At 39.5% G+C, this 20798-nt stretch overlaps 1 protein-coding gene across 3 annotated transcripts in view; it reads right to left on the bottom strand.

Moving 5' to 3' along the window:
* The window catches only part of SH3KBP1 (SH3 domain containing kinase binding protein 1), a 235832-nt gene that overhangs the window by 8632 nt on the left and 206402 nt on the right, over positions 1 to 20798 (bottom strand). For all 3 annotated transcript variants that reach the window (XM_075775507.1, XM_075775514.1, XM_075775524.1), the window contains 3 exons: positions 18371 to 18451; positions 15784 to 15946; positions 10544 to 10629 (listed from right to left, as the gene is read on the bottom strand). In XM_075775507.1, the coding sequence (XP_075631622.1) occupies positions 10544 to 10629; positions 15784 to 15946; positions 18371 to 18451 (330 nt within the window). The remainder of the gene's footprint in view (positions 1 to 10543; positions 10630 to 15783; positions 15947 to 18370; positions 18452 to 20798) is intronic.

Genomic DNA, 20798 nt, shown 5'->3' with positions numbered 1-20798 from the left:
TTAAAGGGGTTAATAATTTTTTTTTCCTGAATAATTGGAGACATAAGACAGTGCACACGTTGTCTCAAGAACCGCACTGTCAGCGCTGCACCTCCAGCAATTGCTTAAGGGAGCATAGACTGAGAATGACCGAGCTGGAAGTGATCTGCAGGTTCCCGGACACCTGCAGCGGAAGGCAGTATAGTTTCCAGTAGCTAGAGATGAGAGGAATATCTCCCTCCAGTAGTCCAGAGGTTGTGGTAAGTAAAAACTCCAACAGGCTTCTGAAACTGCACAGAGCCCGGGAAAAACAGGTCTGCTTGAATGCAGTAGCAACTGTCTTCACAGTTAGTGAAATGCACCGGGGAAGTGTTTACTGAATCCAGCCACGTGGTAGCATGTTTACGTGAAAGAACGACGTGAAGGCTGAAGGAATACCGCAGCTCGTGATTATATGTCTGAATCAAATGGCTTAACACCATTCATCTATTTTTATGGGTTATATCAGTTTCACTCACCTTCATTTCAAAATGCCCTACTGCATACGTTAAGCAGAAATGAGTCAGAAAACATACAAGGGGTACTTTAGAAAAGAGAAGTCACAATTCTGTAAAATTACTATCAGACATGAATCAAATACTGAAATGATACTCATTATTCAGAGACTGTATCTCATTGCACACACGTAGGAAGGAATAGCTTTTAAGTTAATAGTCATATATATTGGGCACTTAATTTTCAGAACTGTTACAGAACAATGAATCTCTGAAGATCCAGCTTTGTTGCCGTATTACCACCATCGTACAAAATTACACAATGGAAAAATGAATTAATGGGCCTGTGCAATAAACTATATGCACTGAAGGACACTTAAACCGATTCCAAGTACTCATGATCTGGCAGCTAGGAAGTAAATGGGATCAGACATTCCTTATTCAGCAATATTCTTCCATCTATGGGAGATAAAAAAAGAAGAAGAAAAAAAGAAACCTCTTTCAATAGCCCTGAAATAGTCTAAGGTTATTCACCTCCAAATACTACTCTATTTTTGGAGCAACTCTTGGTATATATAACCAGTGACCCCACTGTCCTCTACCAGGTATTTCTCTCATTGCTTTTTTATTGACTGTTGCAAGCCATGTCCAAAGGTAGGTCTCAAAGTCTGTCAATGGGAATTTGGCAATCCAAAGTCTCAACTGTACCCAAAAATATCAGGTGCGGCTACAGCGCTCTTAAAGTAAAAATGAGCTAACATTAGCAGACTGCACAAAACCTATCTGGAGTCCTACAGAACTTCAGGGTTTCAGGAGAGGAGAAATGGAAGTAAAAAATTATTATTTTCTGGGGAAAAAGAATGCAAATGTAAGAGCTGGTTTCCAGTAATATCCAGTCTGAAGCTGATGCATGAGGTAGCTAAATGACTTGCTTAAGATCACACACAGGACATCAGTGATGTCTTTTAACACACTGTCTTCATTTCCACCACGGCGCTACTTTGTTAAGTTGCATGGCAAGAATATATTGCCATCAAAAACACATATTCGTCTATGAACGTGTGAAGCTCACATACATCAGTACAAAGGGAGGCTGAAGCAGTCTTTCCATTTGTCCCAGCCGCTCTTTCCCACCTAACTCGCTTTACTATTTTTTTCCAGAACTAGTTTTAATCCAGGTCATTTTCCAACAGCCTGTGCCCAGCCACACAAATACCTGGGCCGAAGGCAGGATCAGTATCACTACCAGAGGACTGATACAAGCTGCTAAAACTGAGAGGAAGAGCAGACTACTGCTTTGGGGGGCCGCAAACTGGCTGAAGTTACCTTGCAGCCTGGGAAGGCTCCAGTGCATGACTTCCCTCTCTCGGTGCTGCCGCTTCTATGGTAAGCACCACTGTCCCCCTGTTCTTACAAAAGATAAGTATCTACACTAATATCAACAAAAAAAAAAAAAGCGAAGGCATTAATTCAATGTGTTTCTTTGGCTTAAATAAACTAATAATTACCTAGAGTTCTACGTTTGATCAGAGTAGTCAAATATTCATGTTTAAATTGTAAAATGTATCGATATACAGAGAGTATATGAATTTCTGTCCTTGAGACTCATGAGCACTTGCAGATAAAATCTGTTCCATGCATTTTATGAATACCATGAAAAATGAACATTTCTGTGCAAAGCTTCTGTTATCAAGAAATACTGGGAATCCTCCATTTTTTCCACTTCTGAATGCATTTCTGATGGCTAGAAAAAGAAACTAAAGCAGCATATACCTGCACTGAATTTTAAAGAAAGAGCAGAGCAGAGGTTGGAAAGGCTCCACAGGTGCAATCTGCTGCCAAACTAGTGAAATCACAGCCATTCAGCTGATACTATAAATGAAATTCTATTTAAGTGTAAGGGACAACACTTGGTACAATGCTAAAATAGTAAATCCATTTCCAGTACTTCCATATGCCCTGTATTCCCCCCCCCCCCCCATTTGTTTTTCTTATTTAAATGCATTTCTCGCTCCCAGATCTGCTCTGAATCTAAGGTTACAGGTTACCATCACCTTCCATGATCGTCACCTATGAGGTATTCATTCAGGAAAATTCCCATCCAGTAAACTGGTAACTAGTAAAATGAGGAACAGAACCACTCAAGAGACTCCTGCCTTACTGTCATCTATATTGTAGATTCAGTAATCAATTCACTCATACTGGTTATATGATTATTTTTCGCTAATGGAAAGCAAGGTTATGTGAGTGTGACTATATTATACTCACTGAGGTCATTAAATGCAGGGATTTGATTTTAATTTGTATTTCTGCAGCTATCAGAAACTGGGAGCTTAAATTTAGATACTAAGCAAAATGTAAAACCTTCCTGACCTGGACTGAATGGGATGCCATTAAAATTAAAGTCGGGTCTGCTGTTTTCACAGCCACATTATTTGCCAGCAAGGCAGCATCAGCATCCGACAGACCCGAGCTCTGCACTGGGCCAGCTTTCTCTATGGCTAGTTGTAACAACCAGCAAGGAAGGTTCTATTGAACACATAGAGGAGACGCAGCAATTAACAGTGCCACTCCCTAATTAAAAAATAGTCGATGCTTGTTCTACAAATAAACAGATGCATTCATCATTACCACTGTCTCACTGATCAAGCTGGTAATTCATGAAGTAATTCATGAGATGGGAAGAAAGACATCAGAGTAATTCTAATACACTGGTGTAGTACACATAATAAAACGTCTGGCTTACTGAGCAAACATATTTAATGAATATGAAAAATGTTAGCTGTGCAAGAATTACTCGCTGGTATCTTTCCAAGCCGGTTAAGAATAGGATATTTTTCCACATTCCTATGTTCATTTGGAGACATGGTTATTTAAAGCATAATGATGGTGGTTCCTAAAAAAATGCCCAGATCCAGGAAAACAATTACGTAAGGAAAAAGTCCTCAGCTCATTAGACTTGTACCTTCCTGGAAAATAACCTTCAATCCTTCCTCCCTACTCCTCCCCCAAAAAAACCCCCCAAAACCAAAACCAGAAAGAAAAAGTTAAATAGTTAATGTTTCCTTCCTTACCCCTTTTACCTCCTGTATTTACTATTCTGGCATGAAATGTGGCTAGGCCTTAACTTTATCTTACATTTAGGTTTTTTTAGTCTTTGGGCAAAGTCATTTATACATAATGAAGACAGAAAGCTTTTTGAATTAGCAGAAAGATTTCACCTTGAGAAAACTGAAATGGGAAGTGATGGATAATAGCAGAATCAAGACATTCAGAATGCTAACGGCGAGGTTGCATGGAACAGAAATACAGCAGGGCTGGAAGAAATGAGGCAAAGGTGGTGTTCAATTCATTTGAAGAAGATAATGTCACAAAAGCCACAGAGATAGATTTCATCTCCTAATCATGTTCAATGCATTTAAAAGTTGACAACAGGCTTGTGAAAGGATATATATACTGGCTTTAAATACAATCATCCTGAAAGCTATCAAATGAGACAGAGAGACTGCAGGTGAAATCTCCCGCATTAATGTCCATTCAATACACAGCACTAATTAAAAACCAACTCAAACAATAATCTGAATATTACCAGCAATTTTCAGAAGACCACAATTATTTTAACTACTTCAAGCGCCCAGATTCTGCAACTCTCTCCATGCTGACCAGCATCGTACCCTTCAAGGAATGAAGCCATGCTCCTAGCCAGGGGCAGGGCAGCAGAATCTCACCCATAAGGAACTGCAGACCCTGTTTTCAAGTTTTGGGTAATGCACTTTTAGCAGGAGGGCTCCCTGGCTGCAGGGTTACCGTGTTCGGGAGTGTAACAGCCATGTGCCAGGGAGGCCTGCCCACATGGTTCTTTGCTTTGGAGGGAAACAGCTCAGCTCGCCCGGCTTCCCAGGACAGTCCCTGGACAACTACCTTTCCTAAAGTATACAATTATCTTTTCTCATTTCGACCCTGACTTTTATCGCTTTAATAACCGAATGTAGAAAGCTGCCATAATAAGCTTTGCTAACCACTTGCCAGTGTCCTCATAATGATTTTATTTTTAACGATTCAGAAGATGCCAAGAAAGAACTGAAAGGTCAAGAAAAGTGAGCTAGAAGAAATGGATATGCTGTTTTCAGGCGCCTCAACTTGACACACATGGAGAATGACTTAAATTTCTGGTTTACTGCCTTTTTCTGGACCCTCTGGGGCAAGAGACCTAATTAATTAATGCAACGGACCATTAACATATCCCTGATTACAATATTTACAATTCACAACTATGTTTATGGGTGATTTTGATTCACTGACATAATTATTACAACTTAACCCAGTTGGGTAATTCTGCTCCTTTGCTTCACTCTATTAAAATGAGCGTGAACAACAGCATAGAAAGAAATAACTGGTTTAGGCAGATTTCAGTCTTCATTACACGAGGCACATTTTGTCCTCCAACCCTTATACTTATCAGCATTTTTCTTTTCCCAAATTTTACTCTGTGTCTTCAGGCAAAATAATTATAATGTCTCACAGTGTAACAGCCTGTGATTTAAAGACAAACCCACTCCATTCTATAACTTTTTACTGGAAAGATTCTCTGTCTTTTTCCCTAGTGTGGGCCAAATCTTATTAGATCACTTTTTCTTCCAGTCAGTGGCACAGCAATCACCCTTCCTCACAAGTACAAGCACGTAATAGCTCTAGAACAACTGAAAATACAACTCAAGGAAACACAATATACTGAAGATTCTGTTGTTTGTTTGTTTGTTAGATATTTTCAAGTAGGGTACTTTTAACTACCCTTCCAGACAAGTTGTTAGCACCAGGCTGGGAGGGAGAGACAGAAAAAGAGTGCGGTTAATAACGTGGGTTCAGCCAGTAATCCCTGATCTACCAGCAAATGCTCTGAAGATTAAAGTCTGAGGGAACGCTGGAAAATGGACTCAGGTTAACCAGCTTTCAGGGACTCTCTTAAGAACTTTCAGATCAACACTCTATGTTTCAGCAGGAAGCAATGAAGGCAGAGGTGCCTTACGTTAGCACTGGTGAAGATTATTAACTGCTTTCATAAATACTATGCAAAACATGTAAAGAGCCAGGAAAAAAATACTGGAAAGATGTGTCTGCTTGGCTGTGTGGGAAGCGCCTGTGCAGCTCAGTCTTTTTGCAAAACACAGAAACTGCTTCTTCTGTGGATCAACTGAACATTTCCACAGTAGAAATACGATTTTTATTTTTGTGGTTTATTCTTTAAATCACTTACCTTAAATCCGTATGATTTTAAGTGTTAGATGATTTCAAAGCAAGCCTAGTTTGGATAGACAAGACTTGTTTCAGGATTGCAGGATTCCAAAGTGTGTGTGTATATATACATACATACATACATACATATATATATATATAGTTAAAAGACTTAGGATTAATCCTGACTTGCAGAAATAACTCAATATCAATTCTTAATTAGAATAATTTAGTAATTTTCTGGAAGCATTTGGTTTTGATCCAGTAAGCTATTATATACGCTAGATGTTTCTGTCATTGCACTGGCCCTCAGATATAACAATTCTTTGTGAAATTAAAAAGAAACACGTAACCTCAAAAAAGTCAAGTTATGCAATAAAGCACAAATTTAAGCTGTTGAAACCAATGTAATTCTACATAAGGACTACTCTTCTGCTGGTAGAACAGGGCTTACTTTCAGTGTAGCTTATGTTGCTTTAGAAGCATTTTAAACTAAGCTCAAAAAGCCACTGTCAATCCAGAACAGTTGTTGGTACGTGAGACTTTACAACAGATCTAACTACTGTGATTTAACCACAGCAATACTGGAGACAGTCTTGGGTGACATGACCGTGCACTTTCCATTGAGAGCCAGTGAGCGCTCTTCAAATTTTTGTTGCATTTTGGTTTGTTTTGTTGGGTTTTTTTACCTCTTTCAGCCTAGAGAACCACCCTAGCACGTCACAAAATATTTTTTGGTTTGTAATGTGTTACACAATGAAATATATGCATTAAACTTTGCAATGACACCATCTGTCTGTAAGACCAGGTTAATGAAACCACTGCATTGACAAACAGCGTGTGCAAACTGTACAGGTCACTTACGTCACTAAAATGTCTTGTGGTGCAATAAAATAAACTATAATGATTTCTCGTTTCAATGCTATGGTGCAAGATTTTCTGTCACAGTACACTCAATTTCAAATTTTAATTAAAAAACCGATCTGTAATAGCCATGTACACATTAGGTGTTCTACAAACACTTCTTTTTGTATTTGTTTGTTATGCATTGTCGACTAAAGCAAAGACAGGACAGAAAAGAAATGGGAAAAAAAAAGGCTTACCCTCATGAAATGAAGAAGAGTTACCCATGGCAAAGAGATGTAAATAGGAAAAGCTGGATGAAAGATGTGTGGAAAGGAAAGTAAAGGCATCACTGAAAACAGGGAGAAAGAAAACAAAACAAGTGAGGAGGAATGGGGAACGGTTCCTCTTGAATAATATATTCTGAAGGTTAGTTCTCCAATTTTTTTTGGTAAGGATTGTGGAAAGAAGCAAAGACATGAACAACAGTAGAAATAGCTGCCATTTTATTTATAATCAGCAGCGATGTTGCTGAACACGACTTGCTCTTGTCAGTACAGATTGCAAAATTGTAATCAGCGCTGTATTATCATCAAGAAATTTAAATGTCAAGTCACAACTCTGCAGAACATGCTAGTGAAATCAAGCCATGCGCTAACATCTACATAAAAATAACTTTTTATATATGCAACTGCCAATGTTACGCACAGTATTACACATCACCTCAGCCTTGCTCAAGCATTTGTGACTTTCCTGATCAGGAAAGTTGAGTGAATGTTTTTAAAGGTGTTTTTTAAAGTGTGTAGTTTTCTGGTTAGAGAACACTGATCCACTGGTAGACTATTACTTAGAAAATTAGCAGGAAAATGCCTTTTCTGAAACAAGCAATGGTTAACACACTGATCTAGTAGAATAGGAGACCTAGACAGAATCCAAGTTTTGAACCTGGATTCCCCAATTCCCCTCCGCATATTGCTTCTCAATTGTTGATGGAATTACTGATTTTGTGGTTGCTGATCACTTGTTTGGTTTTTGGGAGGTGGCACATGGAAGGACCCTGTATCTTCTCCTCCCTCATTATAAAGGTTTTGCCCCATCATGATAAAGGAAAGGAACCAACTTAGAAATCCTTAAAAAGGTTTCACAGAATGGAAAACTGCTCTCATCCACCGTAGTATGGTTTGCTTTTATAAACAAAACTGTCTCGCCAGTGCTTTTGTACATCTCTCTGCTTCGAATGAAAGAACAAGAGCTTTAGACTGGCTGCAGGACTGAGAAAGTGACAGCCAGTATCCAACTCAACGTTGCTCGAGCAAAAAAGCCAGTAGAGTGTTGTAGTTATTCATTCTCAGCCCACGATTCGCCATCAGTATTTAGCATAAGCATAAGCGGGTGAGGCAACTTGCAACTGACTGCTGCTTTTCCCTCCATCCTCTCCAAGAGCTCCACGTGCCCGGGAATGGCATCGGGGCTACTGGCGGAATAAAGAGGAGCCCAGTAACCAGAACTGTCATACACCCGAGCTGCTGCAAAGGCCATTTAACTTCCATTTTCTACAAAGGCTACCGCTAAGCCCCAGCTTGCCTATCACATAGCTCCACTCTACTTGGTGGTGTGAATTTGGATTACTGAGAAGACATCAAATGACTCGATTGAATCAGATCCCTTCTGACTGGAAGGACAAACCTCGGGGAAGCAGAGGCTGCTCTCCCCACAGAATACATGAGACTGGGGCAACACCGGTAACACATATCACAGTTAAATATTATCTGGACTCACACTGCCTGATCCATCAGTGTTTTGGAATACACTGGGACAACTCCGCTTGCTCATCCATCATTTTTACTAATAACTCATTTAGCCACAAGATTTCTCCAACCTATTGTTCTCTTTGAAAATAAATAAAAAATCTAACATTTATTATAAATCTTTCCAATTACACTGCCCCATTAACAGTCCTGAACTCCAAACCTCTCCTCATAGTAAAAGACATTAATCCACTGTCAATTGTTTTGGCTTATTAACTTTTAATTTATTGCTCCACCCTGTCTTAAAAGGCTGTTTATTTATTTAACAATATTTTACATGAGCTCTCAAAAGCCTCCTGAAAATTCCTATCAGTTATGGTCTTTGGGACCACTTTCATTCCAAAATAATAATTTCTTTCTTTTTTTTCTTTTAACGAGTTGTCTAACAGGCTCGAATGACATGATTTGCCCTTGTAAATGCCATTCTGGGTTGACCCTATCAAGTTATACTTATCTAAGTATTCACACCATTTTATCCTTGGGCTCAATAGGTTCCCCTTGTTAGCGGTAACAGGAGGTCATCAGCTAAACCCTTTGCAACATGTTGTGTATGTATGTGGTTTGGTTTATGGACTCTTAGTAGCTCCTATTCTCCATTAAAAAAACCCCAAACAAACAAAACCACAAAACCCCCTCACCTAAGTTCTGGAAATGAACAAAAATTATTAAAAATCGAATTTCTCACCTAGCCTTTTACCCTTTCTGTGGGTTGTTAAAAAAAAACCCACAGAAAAATACAAAACAGTCTAAGCTTTTATCCTGATAGTGATTCCAAGGAAAGAAGCACAAGGATTAAAAAAGTTTACTTCCGTCAGGCCATTATATGATATTGGCAGTCATAGTTTTCTCTTTCAAGTAAGCAAAAGTCTACATGCTTTGAAGCAAATTCGTAAATGTGAGTAACAAACACTAAATGGTAGAGTTTGACTGCATTTCCATACCATTCTTTTATATTAATTTCTACAATAAAAATGTTCATGCAATTTATTACAAGCTTCTAACTTCCCATGTTTATCCCAAATGAAAATCTGGAGAAAACATACTACTTGCTTCTCCAGAAGAATGTTACTGTCATAAACCATAGCAACAGCAGAAGGTTAAAAAAAAGCAGACATATGGATGCTGAAAAGCTCATAAACCTATGTGAAATCAATTGAGCATTTTATTGTTACATTGCAATTAAAATGCATCTATAACTTAAAGCTCTGCTTTCAAGTCCAAAGAAAAGGTAAGTTTGGCTGTTGAAATTATACTATTTTACAGAAATGTTTCACTAATAAAGCAGGCTGGGTAGAAACCACCAGGCCGAAATAACATTTAATGCCGCCAGCAGAAGGTAGTAATGCTTACGTTACACATTCAGGGTACCCTGGTTCTGCCTTTTACAAAAACGGGTCTCTCGTGGCACAGCTGCCACTGTGGAGGAGAGCGACGGCAGCAGCTGCCGCCGGCGTATTTCTAAGTAGAGGTAGAAGATGGCTGTCGCGGCTTTTGCTTACAGCCCTGGGACAAGAGTCAGAGCACCTTGCTTTCCAAGTGCCACTTACTGCAGCACCCACCCCAGCAAACATCTCTCCTGCGCTGCCAACTTGAGAAGGAAGGAGGGTGAGAGAAGACAGAAAAATAACCTACCGTTACTCCTTTCCAGGTGATTTCCCCAATTAAACTGTTCGTGTTGCAGGAACACAAATTATTATTTCCAAGAGAAATTTAGACTGCTTTTAATTGTTGTCTGCAGTAAAATTTATTCAAATTGGCCTCAATTTGTTCTCTATTCCTTTGTATTGGAAAGTGTAAAGATTACTAACTGCACCAAACCCACAATCTTTTGTAGCATTAAAAATATGGCAGCACTAATGTTACATCTGTTAAACAAGTGTGACTTATTATCCTTGGCCTTCTCGTTTGTTTCAGAGAAATTTTAAGAGAAATAACAAAAGCCCTCCTATTCAAAATAGCTCACCATTCCATACTTCCTTTTTAAATTTTTTTTTTTTTAAAACAGAACCCCCCAACAAAACTATTTTTAAGTAAAGCAGTTAATCCTGCAGTTAAAATTTTATATAAATGCACTCGCGTTCATTGCCAAATCCTCAATCTGCTTTTTGGATCATAACAAAGTCACTAAAAAGCAGAGTTTTACACCATAAACTTCTTAGGCAAACCATAAAAAGCACTGTAACTTACCGATGTCATTGCTTCTTTCAGAGGAGTCTTTCTCTAGAGTGCCGGATACCGTACTGCCCACTAATTCCACTTTTGGACTATCACTCCTGCATTTGGATCAAGAAGAGGAGATATTTTATTGGGATTTTTTGTGTGGGTTACAGAAAATAGATAGTTAACTTGCAATTAATAATGAGAGAGTGAAATATGTTTCCTTTGTAGCACCAGAGTAACAGCAATGTGTCAGAGAGAGCAATCTCCAGTAAGTAGACATGCTGTATGGATTAACCTTATCTCATTTCTCCTTAACACCTGTCAAAAAAGCCTATTTTAGACACCGTAGTGTCCTGAGTAATTCTTCAGATGTTCACAGCATCTCAACACGAAGGAAACCTAAGGGCAAAGGGACATTCTTCAACATCTTATTTGTAATTTTTTCTAATTAATTGCCTTGCATAAACTATAGCAATGGACTGTCTAGAATACTGCAGAAAGGGAGAGAACCTCAAGCTAGCATTATGCATTTCAGCTGTTCCTAGCTTTTACTGATAAATGCAGGTCCTTCATCATGTTTTTGCATGCCGCTTATGAGATTAGACTATGAATATTGTTTCTGCAGGTCCAAAGAACTAAGATCACCTGCTCTGTCTGAATCGTCTTGGGAATAGGCAAGTGTCAAGAGTTGTGATACAGAGGAACTATTTTCAAATCAAACAGGAGATCAAACATAAGCAACATGATTATTCTTTCTGTGTAGAACTTTCTATCCCACAACTACTTAAGTTTATTAAAACAACCTGACTATTGAAACAATAAATTAAAAAAGGGCCGGTGGCAGGCGAGGAGCCCAGCATTGCACAGGTCACACAAATAAATCCCTGTGACATTTACTGTGATAACAACTGTTCAATTAATGCAATAAATTGTACTTGCTATCATTATCAGGTCACCTAACAAACATCACAGTTTTTTCACAATGACTATTCCCAGCGTTATTCCACAACGTAACAATTATGATGTATGTAAGGTACCCAAATGACGGGTAAAAATACAGATCTGTCCCTGAAACAACCCAGGCAGAGGTGCATTTCTATGAACAGCAATAATTACCCATTGACAGTAAAATACATAGTAAGTTTCTGATTCTTGTTGATTTTTTCATTTGTGTCTGCTTGTGATGCCATAAGCTGATGACAGATGGCTTGAACCTCAACTCATGGCAGCGGTTTATCAGTAAAACACAAACTGGCTGGAAATCCTATTTCAGACTTCAGGAAGGCTGTGACAGATGAAGGGTCTGAAAATTTGTGTTAAGCACTGGAGGAAGTCATAGATTAAGTGAACATATATCCATTTAAACACTGTGGTAGGGTGACAAGTATTCGGTGAACTAAAAAAGACAGAAAACAGGTTTATGACCTGAAAACCAAACTAGTCCTACACAGCTATCAATATGGCAGGCAGTCTGCACCAGGAAGGAAACAGAAGAAATGTAACACATTCCCCAAAACAGTATTAATTGGCGAGATGATAAATAAGAGTATTCTCCAAGTGATCTACCTGATCAGTTAGTTTTCTTATCTTTTGGTCTTTAACTTTTTTAAAAACAATTGCTTATATATTTGTACACCTGTAAGAAGCAACATAGTGTCTTGGCTGACAGGGCAATGAGCATCTGACTGCATACTCTGTTTTGCACACATTTATTTCCCAGCAAACTGAGAGCACCATGTGAGTCGGAAGCACTCTAGGAAACGTGTGAGTATGGTTTTGGAGGAGATTCTTAGGCTGGTGTGATTTAGGGCTGAAAGTCACAACATTTACCATATGACTACAAAGATACCAAGACACACGACATCAACCCCACTCTGTTGTTGAAAGAATCACCAGGCTTACTATGCCAATCTACCTCCATATTGTTGCGAAAGGAGTGGAGCCACCCCTTCTTGGTCACAGCGTCTCCCTCCCTCCGCTCGTGCCCGTGCAGATAGGCTGTCAGCTTGATCAGACACATGACTGGCCTGAAAGAAACCCCACACTAACAGAAATCCCCCTGCAAACTGATTAATTGCCATCTGGAAAAACTCCCTGACCCATATGGCCCAACGGCTGCGCAATTGCTGGTGCTAACATAAGGGAGGCTGCGGGAGCGGGCTGCCACGAGAGGGAACCTGCCCCTGTTAGCAGCAGCATGGACGCAGACTGGTTTAGACCGACTGTAAAACTGCACTTGCTGTAGGTCTTTATGGCTTGCCTACTCCAGAGAATTGACTCATCAATAAATTGTACGATCACAGGTATGTTGAAATAAGCTGTGAAGCCTTTGGAGCCAATTGACAGGTATTCTGAGTCCCACATGGTTTTTGTCTCTCCTATTGCCCTTGAAGCCCTAACCTGCCTCCAAGGAAGGAGGATTATATTTAAGTGGAAAAACAATCATCGCCACAAAAAGTCAGTGAGATGCATGAGATGCAAGCCACTTGGAACAGGAAAAAAACCTCTTCTGCTCAGCAGCAGCCATGGAAATCTCATGGGACTCACTTTATAACTACAGCATTTTTTCCCCCTGGGGTCATGCACTGGTTTTGGCTGCGATAGAGTTAATTTTCTTCATAGCAGCCTGCATGGGGCTACATTTTGGATTTATGCTGAAAGCAGTGTTGATAACAGCCAGATGTTTTAGCTGTTGCTCAGGGGTGTGCACACAGCCTCAAGGCCTTCTCTGCTTCTCACCCCACCCCAACAGTGAGCAGTCTGGGGGTGCACAAGAAGCTGGAGGGGACACTGGCAGGACAGCTGACCCCAACTGACCAAAGGGATATTCCATGCCAGATAGTGTCATGCTTAGCAATAAAAGCAGGGGGAAGAAGAAAGAAGAGGGGGACATTCAAAGTAATGGTGTTTGTCTTCCCAAGTCACTGTTACATGTGATGGAGCCCTGCTTTCCTGGGGATGGCTGAACACCTGCCTGCCCATGGGAAATAGTGAATTAGTTCCTTATTTTACTTTGCTTGCATGCACAGCATTTGCTTTACCTGTTTAACTGTCTTTACCTCAACCCACAGGTTTTTGCACTTCTGCCCTTGCAATTCCCACCCCCATCCCACTGCGGGGGAGTGAGCGAGCAGCTGTGTGGGGCTGAGCTGCCAGCTGGGGTTAAACCATGCCAGGTCAGTGAAAGTTCTGCTGGTTCAATTTTTTTTCTAATTGCCTTAGGTTTCTTAGATTCTGGAAATGGATACCAGCAGATCCTAAAAATATTTACTATCTTATTAAACTGAACTGATTTAAAACCAAAACACCTTTATTGAAGTGACTGCTTCCATTTGAAGTTTCACATTTGTTAATTATTCAAGTAATTCAAAGTGTATTCCATGGATTATTTCATTACGTGAACTTTCTGCCCTCTTCCTATAAGACACCCTTATAAGTTAGAGCTTACCAGGCAGAACAGCTATATGAGATAAATCCATTAATTTGAATTAGCTGATAAAGTAATTCATAGGGAAACTGCTAGCACTGGGATCATCACTATGCATCATCATCATCACCTGAAAAATCATGTTTTCTTCTAATCTGACTACTGTTACAAGTAAAATTCTTCCAAATATAATGGTATTAGATAACAAGAACGAAGCATTTTTTTTTCTGTGCTAGACATAGCTTCTTAATTGTCCAAACTCTGCTAACAGGGTTACTGTTTAGATCTGCTTTTTCCCTTTGCTAACATGAAAACTGAAATATCTTTAAAAATGCATGGTTTCTTTATACAATTTTGTACTTAGAAAAAAGGAAAACAGAAGAGTAATAAAATACCCCTCCACAACTCTGCTTGAAACATTTATAAGACATTTAAAATCTTCCAGGCAAAGACAGAACAAAAGAAAAGCTACCTCGTGGCATGCCTAGCCAGTGAACTGAATGCTAGGGTATGTATTGGTCTTGCCAAGAGGCCATCACTTAGCTAAAGCTAAAGGCTGTAGCAAATACTTGCTTTTCCAAGCATGCCCAAGTGACCAGCAGGTGTGGACCATATTTTGGAACAACTGGGGAAGCACGTTCAAAGCCAAGAAATCCAAAAGAAGCTGTGGCAGTAGCACCTGGATAGAAGGGTAAGTTCTCTGAGATACACAGCCAAAGCACTTCAGTAAGACGAAATTGGCAGCACAAGGCACGTACTGTGTTTTTTATTTTATGTGTCTCAGATTTCACACTGAGAGCGTTTGTTTAATGAACCATATGTGGAGGAATGAGGGGAATCAATGTCTAGGATTTCTATTTTATTCCACTCCACCCTATACTCCATTCTGGTATTTAATTCACCATTAGTATACTTGAACTCCAGTAGTTCAATGGCAGCTAATTTTTCTAACGGTACAATAGTAAAATTATTTCTATGCCTATATTCTAGTATTTCTGCAAGATGTGCAGCTTGCCTGTTTTAGGCCACTGCTTTTTACTGGTTTTCACCTATTTCCATCCACTACGCATAAAGGAAGTCTACAGTGCACAAGCCAGATGCTGATGACTAATATAGCCATCTAGACTTGATTAGGGCTACAGGCGAGGCCTTTAATTTCTGCAACCTCTGCTTTTCCAAGCTCTGGCAGAGATTAAATGGAGTTGTGTTGGCAAGTCCAATTTCTCAGTGTTCCTCAAAGGTTCTAACCACCCCTGAGAAAGGGCACATGTAACTATAGAATGACAACCAACATTACAGCATGAATACTTGACAGCAGTATTCTGCAGTAGCACCAGTTTAAAGAATAACCTATGAAGACACATGTATTTTGCTAAAAATTGATCTAAAATGATCAGTGAAAACAAACTGAAACGAAGCTGACAGTATATGAAATGTGCATTGTCTAACGCTGTTCCACAGTACAATCCTAGCTTTTGCACTGACTTAGTGCCCCAGCTAAACTGGCATGATTTGAGGTAAACTGAGAAAGTCAACATCAGTGCAACATACTGCTGCAGATATTTCCCACATATTCTGCAGTGGAAACTATGCTGTTGCAGTAACAGTGTGTTTGTTCGTCAGTAGAAACGAACCTGTAATGAACAGTCTAAGACTGTTATTCTTGAGAAGATGGTTATGATCCAGCCAGATGACTAGAAAGCTTTTCTTTTTTTTTTTCTTGTTCTTTCAATACAGTTTATCGTGAAATAAATTGTGACATTAACAGTAAAATCTAAATTCTTTAAATGTGTGTTTTTTCCACTAATCCCAAAGGCACTGGACAGAGGGAAAACAATACCTTGTGTGAGTCATAGGCACAACTGGTCTTTCTGGTCGTCTCGGGGGCAAGGTACCAGGTTTATTCACAGAGTTTGCTTTGGGTGGCCGAGGTTTCTTCGGAGGTATAGCAGGAACTGAAGGCTTCTGCAAGTCTAACTGTTTTTGCTCTCTCTCTGATCTTTCTTTAAATCAATTAATTCCAGAAAAAAAGAACACAGATATTATTAAATGGAATTCATTTGCACTCACAAGTCTACAATTAAACAAGAAATCTTTAACTGTAGATACACTGCATACAAAGAAAAACCTTATCTCCTTTCCATTTCCGTCCTAAATCATTCTTTATTTGAAATTACATGTTTACCACAAATCAGTTGTTTGCCCTGCCTGTTCTGCCTGTAATTCCTCATGGTCAAAAAGTGTGTGCGGTGTCTGAATGGGAATGCTATTTTTTATTTTAGAAACTTACAGATTTCTGAGTGTAAAAAATAAGAATGGCAAAATATTACATACCATATGGAACAATTTTCCATGACCACAGCTTATATAAAATTCTAATATAAACAATATTCAGTTAGAAGGTCACAAAGGTAATTATGCTAGATATTCTTAACATCTCTTCAACAAACAGAGAAAAAAACCTTTCTGGGGGAAAAAAGTGTGTTTCAAGTGAACTACAGTTAAATGCAAAATACAAGCATTAAAATCTAGCTGTTTGGCAGGATGTAAACCCCTCAGAAAAATCAGACCTTTTATTTAGGTGTTTAATCACAGATTTATATGCTGACTTTTTCAGCTTGCCAATGAAAAACTGGATCATTTGCAGAACTGCTTACGCATAGTTAGGAAGTGCCACCATACTAACATCCAACACCAAACACGCAATGCCTGTGAGTATGTAAAGCACTATACACATTAATAACTCTTGTAAATAATATGCTCTAAATTCATAATACAAAACAAACATGTAAACATGTTTGCCACACCATAGGAAACCTGATTCTTCTTAAAGAAAGGACAAAACTCTCAAGGGGACCAAGTTTCACTCTCTGTATCCTACTATGTCAACACCCCACTTCCCTTGACAAGACTGTTGATGATACATCTGAATACTACACCTCTGTTCTCACGTAAGAGGTATTGGGAATGTTACAGGGTATTGCTTCATGGGTTCTAGGTTTCAGTCTGAGAGGATCATGGACTAAATCACCAGAAACACAATCCGCGTTAGATAGGGAATAGTCCAGTAAGTGACTGTTGTTCACAAGCATATACCCTTTTTCAGTACACTTTCAGCCGATGTAGTCGTTGGGTCCTCTGTAACATTGAAGCTTTTCCAATGTATTGTGTAATTTTTACATGCTTACTCCTATGACAATTTATACTGCGTCAGTGTCAAAGAATCTAAACAATGTATGAGGGACAGGCTAGGCACAGAGTGTAAAGAACGTTCCTGTGCCACCCCTGCTGCCACGCCACACCGAATAATTCCTGCCACTCCCTGGTACTCCAGAAATGCCGGCGTGACTCCTATGGCCTCTTTTTAACATTTAGAAAAGTTACAGATATTTATACCCTGGGACAGTAGGATATTTAAACCTCCTCCACCATTTTCACAGTTGGCTTTGTAAATCCAAAAATGGAAAGCAAAGGGGTTTATTGATAAGGTAACTATGAGAAGTAATGCACATAACCAAAAGTAAACATACGTAGATGAAAGTGCTAAAACACCTGTCAGATCACTAAGACATATATCCAGAAACAGATCTTGGTGCAAAGTCTGAATGTTCTGGCACTAAATTGTAACTGCATATTATACATTTAGTCATGTGCATACATGTGCCTCTTAAAAGACTGCAAGTTCAAATACTTAAGAGTTAAGAAATCCCATAAACAAACTTGTCTGTACAATCTTACAGTTCACTTAAACATATGAAACTTAACACTATCTTCAATGACAGAATCAATAGAACTATTTTCCCCAAACTATTCCAAACGCACAATGAACACAATGAAACCATTAAAAGTTTCATCTGCTTGTCACTGCTCTGCGTGGTACTGTGCCCCATTTCTTGAAATGTTCAAACCTGGCTTTGAAGACAGAATTTTTTCATTTCTTCACAGGCTTGCCTATTACTTTTGTGACTATGATAATGGAGTGATTCATAAGCATTAATGACTATATCTTCACAAAACACCTCTGTGATGCAAGAAAACCACCAACCTTGCTTTTAACTAGAGAATCAAGGCATATAGATACTAAGAAAAAAAGCATGTGCTAGGTACCTTACTTGATCAAGGACCTGGGTTTTACTGAGCACAGAGCTTTAGACAGCATTTTATGTATCGAGAGCATATCTCCCTTTGACTTCAGTTGAGGCTGCAAGTACTTAACAGCTCTGGATTGGTACAACTGAATATCCTGAATTTAGCCCCAAAACAATGAGATCCTTTCCAAAATGCGTATCATCACAGGTCTATCAAAGTGGGAAATAAACATCCAAACAATATACTTAATGAAAACAGGGACTGGGAAATGAGGATGTGCATCGGTTCCGTTTCCCCTGTCTCTCTGCAGAGAGCAGGCAGGAAAGCACATTTCATACCTTTTTCTTCTGTTCGATTAGGAAGACATTCTGGCCTTTCAGGAGGTACCTTTTTGATTTCATGCTTTCGATCTGTGGTACCTGTCAAAGAAAGGAAAATGTGGAATTCTGAATAAGCCAACGAGCTGGCACATAAGGCCACACAATTTTGCAATTTCTTAGGCTTTTTACATTCTCATACTTTGAAAATGTCTTGCTAAAACAGAACGTAAATCTAGTCTCAAGTATTTGCTTACACCATAATGACAAAAAAACCCCAACTGGATGTTCACACTTTCTAAACAATGCACTTTAAAAGAATGGACACTTTCAGACCATTCTGTGAAAAAAATAAAAATCAGTAACTACAGATTTTAAAATGTGGACAGATATTTAAACTTCATAGTCCTTTACCGTTGTAGACATACTTAACTGAAGACCAATTCAACAGTGTGGAGAATCATTAGGAATAAATCAGTTAATTGGGCATTTCTGCCAAGAGAATACATAATACAGACAAATATACAGGGCTTATTTTACATTAAGTTAAAACACCCTTTTTTTCACCTCTAGTACTAGTTGTTCACTTCCACATTATTAGAAGGATGAGAATAGCAGTACTGACAGTATTCTGTGTGACTATTTTAACTGACAGCTTTTGCCCTGAAGACGTAAGCCTCTGCCGCCTTCTGTCCCTGTACTAGAGACCCTGATGCACTGACTTCTCTTGCTACAGGGAATATGGGAACTTTTAGTACCAACAATGGGAAGATTTTGCAAAAATTTCCTGGCACATGCAAGATGCAATCTTCTAGTCCCCATACTATAAGAAATGCTTTACTGGGTATTGGCTTTGCTGCATTGGCTAACTACTAGGTGCTAATACCATTTCAACTTAGTAGCGTTGAAAACTGCTTTAGGTAACACTATTAGTATTTCAATAAATATTACAGTAGATGACATCCAAGAAAAGCAGAGGAGGCAGAGCAGGGAACATGAGGCAATTTTTTGCTTCAATCTATTCTATTATATGCAGTTCTCAAGTAGATTTACATTTTCTGAATGTTGCAACTCTCTTCTGCAGCTGGTTCCTAGAAATCAGTACTCATCAGTGCAAATTGCTCATCAGTGGTGATCACCAGCCATTGTTGCTTTATGTAACTGTGCTGTTGGACAGGCAACACTTGTATCACTTATCATGTCAATAAATAACACTGAATTGCCATTTTATGGTTGGACTCGATGATCTTAAGAGTCTTTTCCAACCTAAATGATTCTACGAAAAATACTTCACTCCTGAGAAACTGTTGCTAGAAACTAATTAAAGCTTTTCTAAACACAAGTTATGCAAAGCACAAATCAACATATTGATAACCTTGCACACACTAGTGCATTCAAGAAAAAAAGAGACACAAGTCCATAGACCTAATGACAGTAAGATTAACAGTCATCATTAACACACAGAGGGACACTCTCAGGCCGTGTCTAAAACAATGAGCCTACAAACACGTAGGAGCTCCCAGGCTCAGGTGTGCTCCCTACTTGGGTTGTGACCCCCAAATTAATCAGCAGCCAGGCAGGTGCCATGATCCTGCCTCAGCTGCTAGGAGAAGGTCACCTGCAAGGAAGCTCTGGTGAACTCTGTACCAGCTCCCATGGGGACTCAACAGAGTATTCCCATCCTCCAGTCAAGATGCAGGTGTATTGCTTATCCCAGCTACTCAGTGGAATGCCTACTGCTTTTCAATGACGATGCAAGGGACTCACGCTCCTAACTTTGGTTTTCCAGTTTTCACCCTAATTTGTAAAGTTGGTGCCTCTTTGTCTTTCCAGGCCAGTACTGCCAATGATTTGGCATATGCTGGTGGTGTGCTCTGTACAACGCTCCGCCACATGGGTTGGGTACATCGGATTTCATCTGGATCTGTGGGTAACTGCACATTTTCCTGGTCATAATAAACCATCTCCCACACAGCTAATTCCCTCAGGTACTGGATACCTCTCTCCATTGCAGTCCACTTGCCTGGCTGACATACGTCTTCAAAGAAGAGATATCTTTCTCTCATGCCTGACAGAAGTTGCCTCCAGAGGCTGAGGGCTTGTGTCCCTTTTCCAATTGCCTTGTCAATGACCCTTCCCTGGAGAGGGATCCCAGCTGCTTGGCTTCCCCACCCTCTAATTCCAGGCTATTGGCTCCGCTATCCCAGCTTTGGAGTAGCCAGGTGACAAGTTGCTCGCCTAATCGATGACTAAAATCTTTTCGCATGTCTCACAGCTCACTCAGGGATTGGATCGGTACCTCTGGTTCTGTCTCTACCTCCTGTTCTTGTGATGGTCCTGTTTCGTCATCCTTTACTAAATGAGTTGACTTTCGTGCCCATTTCTTCTTGTCTATAGGGGCAACTGATAACGTTATGAGTTGGTTCTCTGGTTCAGTTGCACCGCTTGT

The sequence above is a fragment of the Balearica regulorum genome, chromosome 1, assembly GCF_011004875.1.
Source record: "Balearica regulorum gibbericeps isolate bBalReg1 chromosome 1, bBalReg1.pri, whole genome shotgun sequence".
Lineage (NCBI taxonomy): Eukaryota > Metazoa > Chordata > Aves > Gruiformes > Gruidae > Balearica > Balearica regulorum.
The sequence above is the reverse complement of the archived record's forward strand: the minus strand, read 5'-3'. Positions and strand labels throughout refer to the sequence as shown.